The sequence below is a fragment of the Scyliorhinus torazame genome, chromosome 10, assembly GCF_047496885.1.
Source record: "Scyliorhinus torazame isolate Kashiwa2021f chromosome 10, sScyTor2.1, whole genome shotgun sequence".
Lineage (NCBI taxonomy): Eukaryota > Metazoa > Chordata > Chondrichthyes > Carcharhiniformes > Scyliorhinidae > Scyliorhinus > Scyliorhinus torazame.
In genome coordinates this window covers 28,557,513-28,571,391 of record NC_092716.1, presented here as the reverse complement: position 1 = coordinate 28,571,391, position 13,879 = coordinate 28,557,513, and the positions used below count along the sequence as shown (strand labels likewise).

Genomic DNA, 13,879 nt, shown 5'->3' with positions numbered 1-13,879 from the left:
GGCCACAACCACTCATGGTGCTGACGTGGTGCTCCAGGCTTTCCACTGCGGTCATCACTCCAGCAGTGTTGGCTTCCGTGTCATGCATTGCCGGAGCCATCTCATGCTTCCGTAGCCTTTGAGGCTCCTCCAATCGGCTATGGGCCCACTGGAGTGTCACTGACATCACCTACCGTCTGCATCAGCACTGGGATAAGGCGTGTGGCTCTGCGCTGGTGGAAGGTGAGGATGACAGCTGTGACGCCTCAATGGTGGCACGTTGGAGTTCTCCTGGAAGGCAAAGTGGAGGCTCCCCGGATGGCCTCGCACCATCAGAGGGAGATCCTGCGGAGAATGGACATGTGATCAGTGAGAGGGGTCATTTTGACTGGCATGTAAAACTCAGTTGCGACGGCCGGTGGATCCTCACGTCTGTCGTGCAGGTCAAGCTCGATGTTGGTGACTGCTCTGTCCTCTACCAGCCCCGCCATCTCCAGGGCCAATCCCTCATAAGGGGCGAGGATTCTGATGCCCGCACCCCGCCGCCCATCTGGGCCCTATCCCGCCTATTATGTGCTAAGTTCTCCTGCGGGGAGAAAGAGAGGGCATCGTAAGCGGGTCGGTGGCAGTTGAAATGTGTGGGCACTGTTGTTGGGCATGGGTGGTTGTGCTGGTGGGTGTGAGGTGCGGTATTATGCAGGGGGTAGGGGGCGGTCCACCCACCCGAGCACTGGGGCAGCAGCTCCGGCTGCATTCCCGATTTCGAAAATGGCTGCTCACCTCCTCCAACCCCTTCAGCAGCTGCCGCGCTAGCTTGCCGTTTTTAAATAGGTGCGCTAAAGGACGCCCGCGTGACCTCCCGCTGGGGAGCCCGTTAGATCCCGGGAGGCGATAGGGTGGCAATCTCGTTAATGAGGTGGCGATTGCCCTCAATGGGTGGTAACTGGGCAGGATCCATGGCGGGCCGGTTCGACCGCAAAACGATTGGCGCCCGGCGTGAATATCGATTTCAGCCACTGCCGCGATCCAACCTGTGCACATAGATCCGCGCCGGGCGCAACACGGCTGGTAAATCGCACCCGAGGAGTTTACATGCTCGTGATCACACGTCAAGTTGTAACGGAGAACAGACTTCAACAATATATGGAACTCAAATTACACAAAGCTCTACGCTCACACATCACTTATCACTTCATCAGTTCCACAGTGAAGTTAGAATGGTTCCATACTCACAAGTCCATTTGGCATAGTCTGTTGGCCGTGATTTAGATACATATAGTGGTCATTGTAACCTGTACAATTGTAGATCCCAAGTTTTGGTTGAAGAGTAAACAAAAAACATTTGCTATCTCCTGGAAAAAATATTAGAGTACAACAAAAATGTTATTTTCTGTTGCTTAGAAAAGATAAAACCTTCCATTCCTACAACACACCGCATTCTTAGGTGAGTATTTATTAGGTGGATTGTTTTTGAAATATAGAGTGCAATCATGCCATATTTTTTCAAAGTGTTGGTTCTGGTGAGAAAACCGGTAAGAGTCTTGCCGACGGTGGGAAAACTCAACAAACATTGAGCCTCAATAACAAAATGTTTCTCCCCCCCCCCCCCCCCCCCTACGTGATTCACGGCACGCTCGTGACAGCTTGCCTTTGATTCGGGAAAATTTTACCTCTGTAATCAGTGGGCCGTTTCTTTTAAAAGCCTCCCTACCACGTGTTCCAAGTCCAGTCAGGGGATGGCTGCCAGAAAGACAGCGTCAAGATTTTTGGAGAGAGCCCTCACCAACCCCTGGATGGTGTAGCGCTTAGGCGTGACATCCAACACCCGTGTTCCCGCAGACGTCCCATGAAGCAAGGTCATGACCCCCCATCTGGGAGGCAGTGGCCACAATGGTGAGTGCCAGCTCATTCCACAAGATCTCTCTCCCAGCCACCTCATGGATTCCCAACTCTCGTCATGGCGCACCCCACCCCAGCCTCTCATGGTCCTCCCCTTCCCCCACCGCCCCCAGTCGATAATCTTCTCCTCACGTGCTCACTCCCAATCACATCCCGGGCATCCCAGACTTCATCACCATCTCACCTGGCAGGACTCCCGCTTACACTCTCCCCATCTGTCTCATTGCAGGACAAACACAATCAGCGTGAGCAGGCACAGCCTTCTGGAGCCATGTCCGAGCAGAGATGCCTAACGCCCTTTGAAGAAGGAGTCTTTGAGCTGACAGGCAAGCAGGACCGCACCTGTGCAGAGGGTGAGGTGGGGGCACCAGACAAAAAAGTCAGAACCCTCAACACATCCAGCCATGGTGCAACCTTGGAGTCATCTCGGAGACCAGCGATGAGAAGTCGTTAGAGCTCTCTCCCGCACCCTCCACCAGCGCAGGTACTCACACCTTGGTACACACCTACGCTAGTGGGCAGGCTTCTGGGTCACTCACTGGTGAGCACCTCACAGCTGAAGGGAAACAGTAGGCAAAGGAAGGAACATCTTATGGATCCAAAACTGGGAGGGGTGCTGGAGCCCTGAACCCGTCAGAGCCCCTGGCCAATGACGTGCCCCTGGATTTGATCATCCCAGAGCTGTTGGAACTGCAAAAATAGAGTTAGGAGCAGCAGGAAGGGATGACCTCAAGGAGGAGTCCCATCGCCTTCTATCCAAAGAGATGGTGCCGTCACTCCAATGCAATGAGGCCAATGTACAGGACGGGCACTACATGGCGGGGGGTATGTCTGCTCCATGGTTCAGTTTATGACTTCCATGGCTGAGGGCATGAGCTCCATGGTGCAAGGTTTCAACTGCATGGTTCAGGCACTAGTGGGAGTGCCAACACCAGAAGACGGTAGGGCTTCTGGATCTCATTCCAGCTGCCCCTTTGTCCCATGAAGGAGCCCAGTGGCCCCTGGGAAGAGGATCAGAAGGAACACAGGCTGGGGCCTTGCACCCAGGAGACCCTAGGGGTGTCCAGCCCATCTGACACCTCCCCGTCTGTGAGCGACACACCACCAGACCCGCACACCGAGGAGGGTAGCACTGCAATGGGATTTATCATTACGCTGCCAGTGAGGGGCCTCAAAAATTGGAAACTTGCCGGAGAGAATCCAGTTTTTCAATTCCAGCCAAATCTTCTGCTTGTGCCGCCATTCTCACTGACAGCTAACATGGGCTCAAAATCGCCCCCACAGTCATTGTCGCCGTGTCGTCATTGTCGCCATGTTGGGAAACAAACATGGCAACAAATTGTAGATAGGTCGATTCCAAAACAGCTAAGGAATGAATGATTGGGTAATCAGTCTTTATCCTTGAGAAAAGGCACAACACCAACACCAGAAGAACGGCTCGCTCTTCAAATATTATCTGATTAGGAAGCGAGGCAGCAACTCGGACAGTATTAGGTCCTGGCTGAAGTGCCAACTAACGATGTGCTCAAACCAGTGAGGAGATTGAACCGCTAACAGGTGAAAGGCAACTGTGAAAAGCTAACAATCAAAATTGAAATTATTGATTCAGATAATAAAACCGATTTTAGGGAGGGATTATTTATGACATTCAAAAAAGGATTTGCATCAGGAAAGAAAAGAAATACACGCAGTCTCAATGCAAGGGAATTGAAAGCAAAGGCAAGCAGTCACGTCACAGAGATTATTATTTTTGCTGGCCTCCAGCTGGGCTTGTGACCAGAATTTGCCGACCAGCGGATCAATGGTCCCTTGCATCGGATTACATTTCCAACCGGTTTTACATTTCCCATTCTCGACGGAACCACCCAAGCGGCACAGATTCCAGCAATCAGGGAATTTGAAATTCAAATCTGCCCAAGCTGTAGAAAGACAACCCCAATGGGGTGGGTGTACAGAAAACTTCAAGTAAGGTGATGTGGCAAGTCAAAGGATCAGAACTGAAGTGAGTAGGCTGGTAGAATTGAATGGCTGGTGATGGGCAACGCTCCTGTATTTCGCTGATTATTGCTAATGTGGCTGCGGGAGTCATAAGTGTATTTTTTAAAAATAAAATAAATTTAGAGTACCCAATTCATTTTTTCCAATTAAGGGGCAATTTAGCGTGGCCATTCCACCTACGCTGCACATCTTTGGGTTGTGGGGCAAAATCCACACAAACACGGGGAGAATGTGCAAACTCCAGAGTGACCCAGGGCCGGGATCGAACCTGGGACCTCGGCGCCGTGAGGCAGCAATGCTAACCACTGCGCCACCGTGCTGCCCGAGTCATGAGTGTATTAATCACCGGCAAATAAAGGGCTCACAAGTGTGAATTTTTGCCGCTGGCCAAGTGCTTTTCTCAATTGGGAAATGGAGGCCAATTTATTATATAATCTCCTGCTCTGTATTTGCATTGCCAGAAGCCTGGGTGTATTCAGTTAATGAGATAAGAGAGAAGCAAAATAAAATAATTCATGAAAATATGAAGCCCTCAAGGAGTAAAACCACATGAATAATAAAATATCTTTAATCTGTTAACTTTTCTGTAAAGAGTAATAAAAATCGCCATGGTTACGATCTGGAACCACTGCCTGAAAGGATGGTGGATGCAGATTCAAAATTGACTTTTAAAACGGGAACCCCTGTCTCGCGGCGCCAAGGTCCCAGGTTCGATCCCGGCTCTGGGTCACTGTCCGTGTGGAGTTTGCACATTCTCCCCATGTTTGTGCGGGTTTCACCCCCACAACCCAAAGATGTGCAGGGTAGGTGGATTGGCCACGCTAAGTTGCCCCTTAATTGGAAAAAAATGAATTGGGTACTCTAAATTTCTATTAAAAATAGAGAACCTCTAGAGAAAACAAATTGCAGATCTAAGGAGACAGTACGGTAAGGGGGACAAGCCAGTTCTCAACAACCACGACGAGCGACGGGATTTTCCTACCTCCTGCAGCGTCTTTTGCGGCAGAGGAGGCAGCCCGCCATTCGCTGCTAGCGGGGTCTAGTCCCACCTTTGCCAATGGGTTTCCCCATTGTCCGCACCCTTTGCCACCGGGGAGGGGGGGGGGGGGTCGCTGTTGGTGGGAACACCTGGTAAATGCAAGCCCAGGAGTTCAAAAGGGTGCATTGCCTGCCTGATACAGGTTTAAAGGAAACATCACGCTGAGAGACGAAAAGGAAAGATTCAGTTATCACGGCCCCCAAAGTAGGAACCAACCACATAAGTAATGGGAGACTCAGAAATTTAAAGAGAAAAATAGAGACAATAGAACAGTGTAGCAATTTGGGTGAAGACCAGCAGAGTGCAAAAGGTAGGAACAGAGAGTTCAGCGGTGATAGTGGATCATCAGATAAGGCAAATAACTGAATTAATAAATATAAAATGAAAGGCTCTTTATTTGAATGCACAAAGCATTCACAATAAGATCGGTGATGCGAACCTCAGCAAATTGGGTCCATAATCTCTGGCATTTAGAAGAATGAGAGGGAATTTCATTCAAACATACACGGTTGTGTCGGGGCTCGACAGGGTCGACACTGAGGCTCTTTCCCTGGTTTGGGAATCTAGATCACTTCAGGATTAGGAATGAGATGAGGAGAAATTACTTCAAGGAGCCGTGAACCTTTGGATTACCCACAACCTATCAGGATGAAGGTGAAAATGCCACAGTAGCACACCCCAGTGGTTAACACAGTTGCTTCACAGCTCCTGGGTCGCAGGATCGATTCCCGGCATGGGTCACTGTCTGTGCGAAGTATGCATGTTCTCCCCGTGTTTGCGTGGAGTGTGCATGGTCTCCCCGTGTCTGCATGGGTTTTCTCCGGAAGCTCTGGTTTCCTCCCACAGTCCAAAGATGTGCAGATTAGGTGGATTGGTCATGCTAAATTTGCCTTCAATGTCCAAAGAAAGATTGGGTGGGGTGACTGGGTTACGGTGGAGGTGTGGGCTTAAGTAGGGTGCTCTCTCCAAGGGCCGGTGCAAACCCGATGGACCAAATGGCCTCCTTCTGCATTGTAAATTCTATGATTCTATGATATTTAAGGCATATAGACAGATTTTGGTTTCCCAGGCAATGAAGGGGTAGAGGGAGTGAGCGGGAAAGTTGATCAGCCATGGCCCATGGGGTCACATGGTCTTCTCTTGTTCCTATTTCCTATGTTCCCACGGGATGGGGTGGTGGGACTAACTAACTTGCTCTTACAAAGAGCTAACACAGCTTCAACAGTCTGAGCAGCATACTTCTGTTCTGGATCCATTCTATGTTTTTCTATATACATTTTCTATATACATTTTTAAGAGTCTTCAAGGTCTAATGGGCAGTTTCAGTATATCTTTCTACTGGAGCAACTGGTCAGAGACTAGAAACTCCATAGCGTCATAAATTACAGAAGAGGCCATTCGGCCCATCTGCACTGGCAAAACTACACTGAGCCGACACTAATCCCACTTCCTAGCACTTGGCTCATAGCCTTAAATGTTATGACAATTCAATAGCTCATCCACGTACTTTTTGACAGCTGTGAGGTTCCCCGCCTCTACTCCCCTCCCAGGCAATGCATTCCAGGCTCCCACCACCCTCGAGATGAAAAAAGCGTTCCTCAAATCCCCTCTAAACCTCACATCCCTCACTTTGAAATAATGGCCCCTCGTGATTGACCCTTCAACTAAAGGGAGCAGCTGCTTTCTAGCCACCCTGTCCATACCCCTGGTAGAGGGACAGGCACCCTAGCCTTTGCCTCCTTGCTCGCCCACCAAAGACTCCTGCTTGGCTGGCGATCGGCTACGCCACCCAAGGCTGCAGACTGGCTACCCGATCTGGCAGTTTCTCAACTGGGAGAAATAAAACACACCATCCGGGGATCAGAGGAAAGCTTCCACAACGCAGGGAGTCTGTTCACCAGCCTGTTCCAAGACCTGCTCGTGACCAGCAGCCAATAAGCAAAGGGGGGGGGGGGGGATTGGAGGTGGGAGAAACAAAACAGACAACGGAGGAAAGAGTGGAAGGGAGGGGAGAGGGTTGGGGCGGGGGGGGGGGGGGGGCGGAAGCACCAAAAGAAACACATGGCAAGTAGGAAGGGGGAAATTGGAAGGAATGGAGGGCGAGAGCTCACATGGAAGCAACTGGTGGGACCAAACCGCGCCGAACAACGTCAAACAAGCCCCCCCACCCCAGTACGTTTCAGTACCAAGAGACGAGGATGGGGGGTAAAATTACACAGCGGTGGCAGCCGATCATCAGGGGCTTGCAAACAGGGGTCCCCCACACCTGTACATAGGCTCTACCTCAAGGGGACACAACTAACTATCTGCCCCACAGAGGTGCGTGGATCTTCCTTCGATCTCCGTGCGGTTTTCTTTTTTTTCCCCCTTTCTAATATAGCACTCTGTCATATATCTTTTTCATACTGATATTGTAACAGTTTGTTCAAAATTAAATTCTCTTTCATAAAAATATTTAGCATCTACGATACCTCAATCAGGTCCCCTCTCAGCCTTCTCTGCTCTAAAGAAAATAACCCGAGCCTATCCGGCCTCTCGTCATAGCTCAATTGCTCCATCCCTGACAACAGCCTGGGGAAGCTCCTCTGCACCCTCTCCAGTGCAATCACATTCTTCCTATAGAGAGTCGACCATATCTGCACGCAGTACACCAGCTGTGGTCCAACTACTTTTGTACAGCTCCAACATAACCTCCCTGCAATCGATGCCACAACTAATAAAGGCAAGTGTCCCGTATGCCTCCTTAACTACCCTATTAACCTGTACGGCCGCTTTCAGGGATCTGCAGACAAGCACCCCAAGATCCCTCTGAGCTTCCCAGTATCCTGCCATTCATTGAATATTCCCTTGTCTTGTTACTTCTTCCAAAGTGCATCACCTCCCACTTTTCAGGGTTAAATTCCAACGGCCACTGATCTGCTCAACTGACCAACCCATCTATATCTTTCTGCAACCTGCGGAGCACAGCTCCGTCATCAGGTGAGTCCCTCTGGTGTTATAAGACCTCTTACTGTGCCCACCCCAGTCCAACGCCGGCATCTCCATATCATCACTATTAACCACGGGACCAATCTTCGTGTCATCCGCAAACTTACTTCTCAGTTCCCCCACATTCTCATCTGCATTGTTTACATACATCATGACCAATGAGGGACCGAGCACTGATCCCTGTGGTACGGCACTGGACACCGGCCTCCAGTCACCGCCCTCTGTCTCCTACCACTAAGCCAGTTTTGGATCCAACTTGCCAAGTTACCCTGGATCTCACGTGATTTTACCTCCCATGTGGGACCTTGTCAAAGGCTTTACTGAAATTCATATAAACTACATCAACTGCACTACCGTCATCTACACATCCGATCACCTCACTCAAAACATTCACTCAAATTTGTTAGGCATGACCTCCCTCTGACAAAGCCATGCCGACTATTCCAGACCAAACCTTGCCTCTCCAAGTGGACATTAATCCTCTCCTTCAGAATTTTCCCCAATAGTTTCCCTACCACTGATGCGAGACCCACTGGTCTGTAATTCCCTGGCTCATCCTTACCAGCCTTCTTGAAAAGGCGGAACCCCATCAGCTGTCTTCCAATCCTCTGGCACCTCCCCAGTGGCTAGAGAGGAATTAAAAATTTGGATCAGAGCCCCTGCAATCTCCTCCCTCACCGCCCACAGCAGCCTGCGATACAATCATCCAGACCTGGGGATTTGTCCATTTTAAGCCCGCCAAAACCTGCAATACCTCCTCACTCCCCATGTCAAACTGTTCACGAACCTCTCAGTCCCTCTCCCCGAATTCTGTACCTATATTATCCTCCTCCAGCACAAGAACAAAACTGCTTTCGGATAAACGTTGCATCATCAATGCTATTTTACCTTGGAACTGCGGCCTTGCATCCCAACTGTGGGAGGCATAACCGCCAAAGACGTATCCATCTGAATCCTTTATAACCAATAATGATGGTCCTTTGCGAAGAATCAGACTACAAAAGCGAGTGAAACTTTCCCCATGGAACTGAGAGGAATACAGCATTTGCCATTGGTTTTGATGCTCGGAAGGCAGGTAGGTATTGAGAAAGAAGACTGACGGGATATCAAAAATAGTAAACACGCCAGTGTATTTTATACCCCTGCACTGTGGCAGCAGATGTTTTGTGCTGAACAGTTCGCCATGGGACTCGGAATTTGTAATATGAAGGCCCAGGGCAACAAATAAATGGAGGAAAGCAGGAATATGGGAGACTCGATACACCCAGTTCTTTAGTTCATGCTGTCCATAGTTCGTAGTCAGAACATCACCTGCAGTCAGATCTTGTCCATCTGTCCAAAAGAAAAATAATCAATTACTAAATCAGGTTCACGACGCAGGTTATATCTACTCGACATTGAGAAAAAAAAGGTTGGAATTATGTCATACGGCTCGCACCCCCCGGCCCCCCGCCCCCCACCTCAACTATGGTCGGAAACCAATTGACAAAGCAAATACGCCCATCACTGCATCAATAATATGCTGCAGGCGACAATAACAAGGGAAATTGGTATTTCCGCCCTTCATTGGGAGGAAGTCCTGCTCCTGGGAGCTGCCAGTCAATCCAGTTAGCCGGCAGCTCTCGCTCAGTGTCCGAGCTCAAATTGTGAGCACTATCAGGATGGTAATCAGGCCCTGGATGAAGGCCCCAGTGCATCCTGAACGCAGGCAAGTCGGGGTATTGGCGAGGAGGTGTGGGCTTTTTGGTGCACGCGGGGAGGAAGGGGATGTATCTTTGAGAGGGGTGACTTGCCCTGTGTTTAAAGGCCACTACCCCCCCCCCCCCAAAGATTGTATCCCCTTTCCTTCCTGCCCTGTTAAAAACTCTTGTGCAAGAACAGGCTAATCGCTCCTGCTTGCCTACACCAATCCTGTTACGGCATGGGCAGTGTGATATTGGGGTCAACTGGCTTGCTAACAAGCTTAATTGATTATTCACATATAGTGGGCGGGCTGGAGATGGTTCGCTTAAAAAAAGAAAGATTTATGGGATGTGGGCATCACTGGCTAGGACAGCATTTATTGGCAATCCCTAATTGCCCTCGAGGTGGTGGTGAGCTGCCTTCTTGAACCGCTGCAGTCCCTGATGTGTAGGTACAATCACTGTGCTATTAAGGAAGGTATTCCAGGATTTTGATCCAGACACAGTGAAAGAACGGCAATATATTTCCAAGTCAGGGTGGTGAGTGGCTTAAAGGGGAACCTCCAGGTGGTGGGGTTCCCAGGTATCTGCTGCTCTTGTTCTTCTAGATGGTAATGGTCATGGGTCTGGAAGGTGCTGCCTAAGGAGCCTTGGTGAGTTCCTTCAGTAGACCCTGTAGATGATACACACTGCTGCTGCTGTGCGTCAGTGTATGAGGGAGCGAATGTACGTTGAAGGAATACCAATCAAGGATGGTGTTGAGTTTCTTGAGTGTTGTTGGAGCAGCACTCAACCAACCAAGTGGAGAGCATTCCATGACACTCCTGACTTGTGCCTTGTAGATGGTGGACTGGCTTTGGGGAGTCAGGAGGTGAGTTATTCGCCACAGGATTCCTAGCCTCTGACCTGCTCATGTAGCCACAATATTTATATGGCTAGTCCAGTTCAGATTCTACAAGACCATAAGAAGTAGGTACAGGTGTATGCCGTTCGGCCCCTCGAGCCTGCTCCATCATTCAACAGGACCATGGCTGATCGGACGTTCCTCATGTCCACTTTCCTGCTTTTCCCATAACCCTTGATTCCCTTACTGATCAAGAATCTATCTATTTCAGCCTTAAATATACACAAAGGTTCTGCCCCCACATCCTCTCAACATTTACTCTTTCAAACATCTTAAGAAGCCTTTTGGCACGATTCTCTTGCCGCATTACGCTCAAGCGAGAGCACAACACGGCTGGAGAATCCCGGGGAAGGCCTCCAGTGGACCTCACGAGAGGCTCTGCGCTTCGGGGTATTCATCGGAGTCCCGCGAGACACCGGAGTCGGAACTCCGCCCAAATTGGGCAGGACCAATGACGCTCGCGGAAATAGGTCGTAGACTTACGACCTACCTGCCCGGGATCCACTGGCCTCCCTCAATTCTTCGGCCTCCCTAGGGAGGCTGCAGCTGGGCATCGATTAGTGCTGGTCCACACAAACATGGACCTGGCAGAACGAGATCCATGGGGTCTCCCGGACCATCGGAGACTCCTGGGTGGTCAGGGTTAGTGTAGGGTGGCTCCCTGGCCCTCGCCCTGAAATGTGGGGACCTTGGCACTGCCCAGCTGGCACCTTGGCACTGCCCAGCTGACACCTTGGCACTGCCACCCTGGCACTGCCAAGGTGCCTGGGTGATACCGCCAAGCTGGCAGGAGCACTGCCCGAGTGGCAGTGCAAGGGTGTCCGAGTGCCATGGTGGCACTGCCAAGGGTCAGGGGCCGAAGGGGGCCATGGCCATGAAATTAGGGTGGAGGGAGGGTTTGAAGGGTGGGAGAGTGCAGGACAGGTAAGTAGGGGCCTCCGGGAGGTTGGGGCTGATGGGTGGGTGTCCTGGAAGGGAGGGGGTGCTGTAAGGGGGCTTGGGAGGCCGGATGAGGGGGACCCCCCAGGACTCCATAGCAGGGCGTCCTTACTTGGGGGAGGGGGTGTGGTAGTGTACCATATGTGTGGGGGGTGACATTGCCTATGAGTGGGGGGTATGGGGGACCCACAAGGGCAGGGCACCCTTTTAAAATGGCAGCCATCTTAGAGTTCAACTCCCCAGTGCTAAAGAAAATTGTGTGGGCTAAACCAGTGAAAAACTCCCCAGGGCCCAAAAAATTACTACGTGTCATAGAATAGCAGTGGGGAACTCACCGGAGAGGCAGCGGGAAACTCCCTGCAAAGACCGCCACAAATTAACGGCAAAATTTTGGGGGAGAATCGTGCCCTACATGTTTCAATGAGGTCACCTCTCATTCTTCGAAGTTCCAATAAGTAGAGTCCCAACTTATTCAACCACTATGGTCAATGGCAACCTCCAGGATGTTGGTAACAGGGATTCAGCGATGTCAATGCCATTGAATGTCAAGGGGCAATGGTTAGATTCTCTCTTGTAGGAGATGGTCATTGCCTGAAACTTGTGTGGCATGAATGTTACTTACCACTTGTCAGCCCAAACCTGTATATTGTCCATGTCTTGCTGCACTTGGACACTGACTACTACAATACCTGAAAAGTAATTAATGGTGCTGAATATTGTGCACTTATGTGATATCAGTGAACATTCCCACTCTTGACCTTCTTGATGAAAGGAAGATCATTGGCGAAGCAGCTGGGCCTCGTAGGACACTACCCTGAGAAACTCCTGCCATGGTGTCCTGGAACAGAAATGATTGACCTCCAAACTCCGACAGAGTAAATAATTAGCAACTGTTTTCAGCAGCAAAATTGTTGCGAACCAAAGGATACATACAATGAATGGTGTCTTGGAGTGTCCCTTTAAGAAATATTTTTGTCTTATCACATGGCTTCAGTAATGTCATTGTGTGGGTGGAGCTGGACTGTGGCTCTGAGTTTTGCTTTGAGTTTGGACTGGTTTCGAACTGCACTGGTTGAAAGAAGTGGTTTCTCTATCTTCATTTTAAAAGCTGTTTCTAGACTACTTGGTTACTTAAAAGAGATAATTGCTTTCTGGAAGGAATTCAAATCTGCTGTTTGAAAAGGGGAACAGAGTATCACGAACAAGTCTTATACCAGTAAGAGGGCCGTGTGCTGGGCAACGCCTTTGAATAGTGTTTTCTGGTTTTACTTGGATTTTGTTATTGAATTGGAACAGGTAAGGGGAATTTTTTTAAGGGTTATACATAGATTACTGTAGCTGTGTGGGGTCTTTATGTTTGTAGTTGATAAAAAATTCTCACTGTGTATGTTTATAAAAAATGTTAACTAAATTCGTAGAATAAAGCTTATTTCTGATTAAAAGATGGTAGCCATGATGTGGCGATGCCAGCGTTGGACTGGGGTGGGCACAGTAAGAAGTCCTACAACACCAGGTTAAAGTCCAACAGGTTTGTTTCTAATCACTAGCTTTCGGAGCACTGAGGAATCACTTGAGAAAGGAGCAGTGCTCCGAAAGCTAGTGATTTGAAACAAACCTGTTGGACTTTAACCTGGTGTTGTAAGACTTCTTATTTGATTAAAAGCGGCAAACAACTCTGTTGAAAAACACCTGAAATGCAGATTCTTTTGCTCACTGTAACCAAAATCAACAAACATTATAGATCAGATGCACTCCACAATATACTTTGGTGTTTTCCAAACCCCTGGCCCATAACAATGGCAAGAAAAGACTCAACATGACAAGAGGAAACATTTTTCTTTTTAACATAGTAAAGTGTGGTCATCTGAATGCTCTGCATGAAAGGTGCTGGAAACAGATTTGGTAAGAACTTTCAAAAAGGTAATCGAATAAATACTTGAATGAAAACTCTACAGGTCTATGGGGAAGGAGTGGGGGGGGGGGGGGAATTGGGCCTGTGAGCAGATCTACAAGAACCAGCACAGGTGTAATGGGCCAAATGGCTTCCTTTAGCTGTATCGTGCTCACATAGAGCTGTCACTGGCTCTCCAACCACTGTGGGCACGATGTTCCGGCCTCGTTACACTCGCGCTCAAGCGATTGCGCTCATGCGAAACGAGGCCGCTGAATAGCGGGAGAGGCGAAAATCGGGAACCGCGCCAGGCCGCCAAAAAGTTTGCGATGCAACCGGCCTGCTCCCCCAGGCGAAATCGCTGTAGCGTGCCAAGAAACCAATTATCACCACTTAAGCCCCACTTCCATACAATTAACGAGAGCCACTCTTCATCCAACAGCCTCCCGTGGTTCAGCGGCCTCTCCAGCAAGTGGTCACGCTGACGTCGATTAGTATTCCTTTTTAAAAACGTGAACCTGACGGAAGGGCTTCTGTGGGGAGCCGAGGTGGTGAGTAGC

The 13,879-nt window shown here is 49.6% G+C and overlaps 1 protein-coding gene across 5 annotated transcripts in view; it reads right to left on the bottom strand.

The window, feature by feature from the left end:
* meak7 (MTOR associated protein, eak-7 homolog) overlaps window positions 1–13,879 on the bottom strand; it is a 67,579-nt gene that overhangs the window by 8,781 nt on the left and 44,919 nt on the right. For 3 of the 5 annotated variants that reach the window (XM_072517901.1, XM_072517903.1, XM_072517902.1), the window contains 2 exons: window positions 8,792–9,235; window positions 1,213–1,331 (listed from right to left, as the gene is read on the bottom strand). In XM_072517901.1, the coding sequence (XP_072374002.1) occupies window positions 1,213–1,331; window positions 8,792–9,235 (563 nt within the window). The remainder of the gene's footprint in view (window positions 1–1,212; window positions 1,332–8,791; window positions 9,236–13,879) is intronic. The other 2 variants (XM_072517904.1, XM_072517905.1) reach the window with 2 other exon arrangements.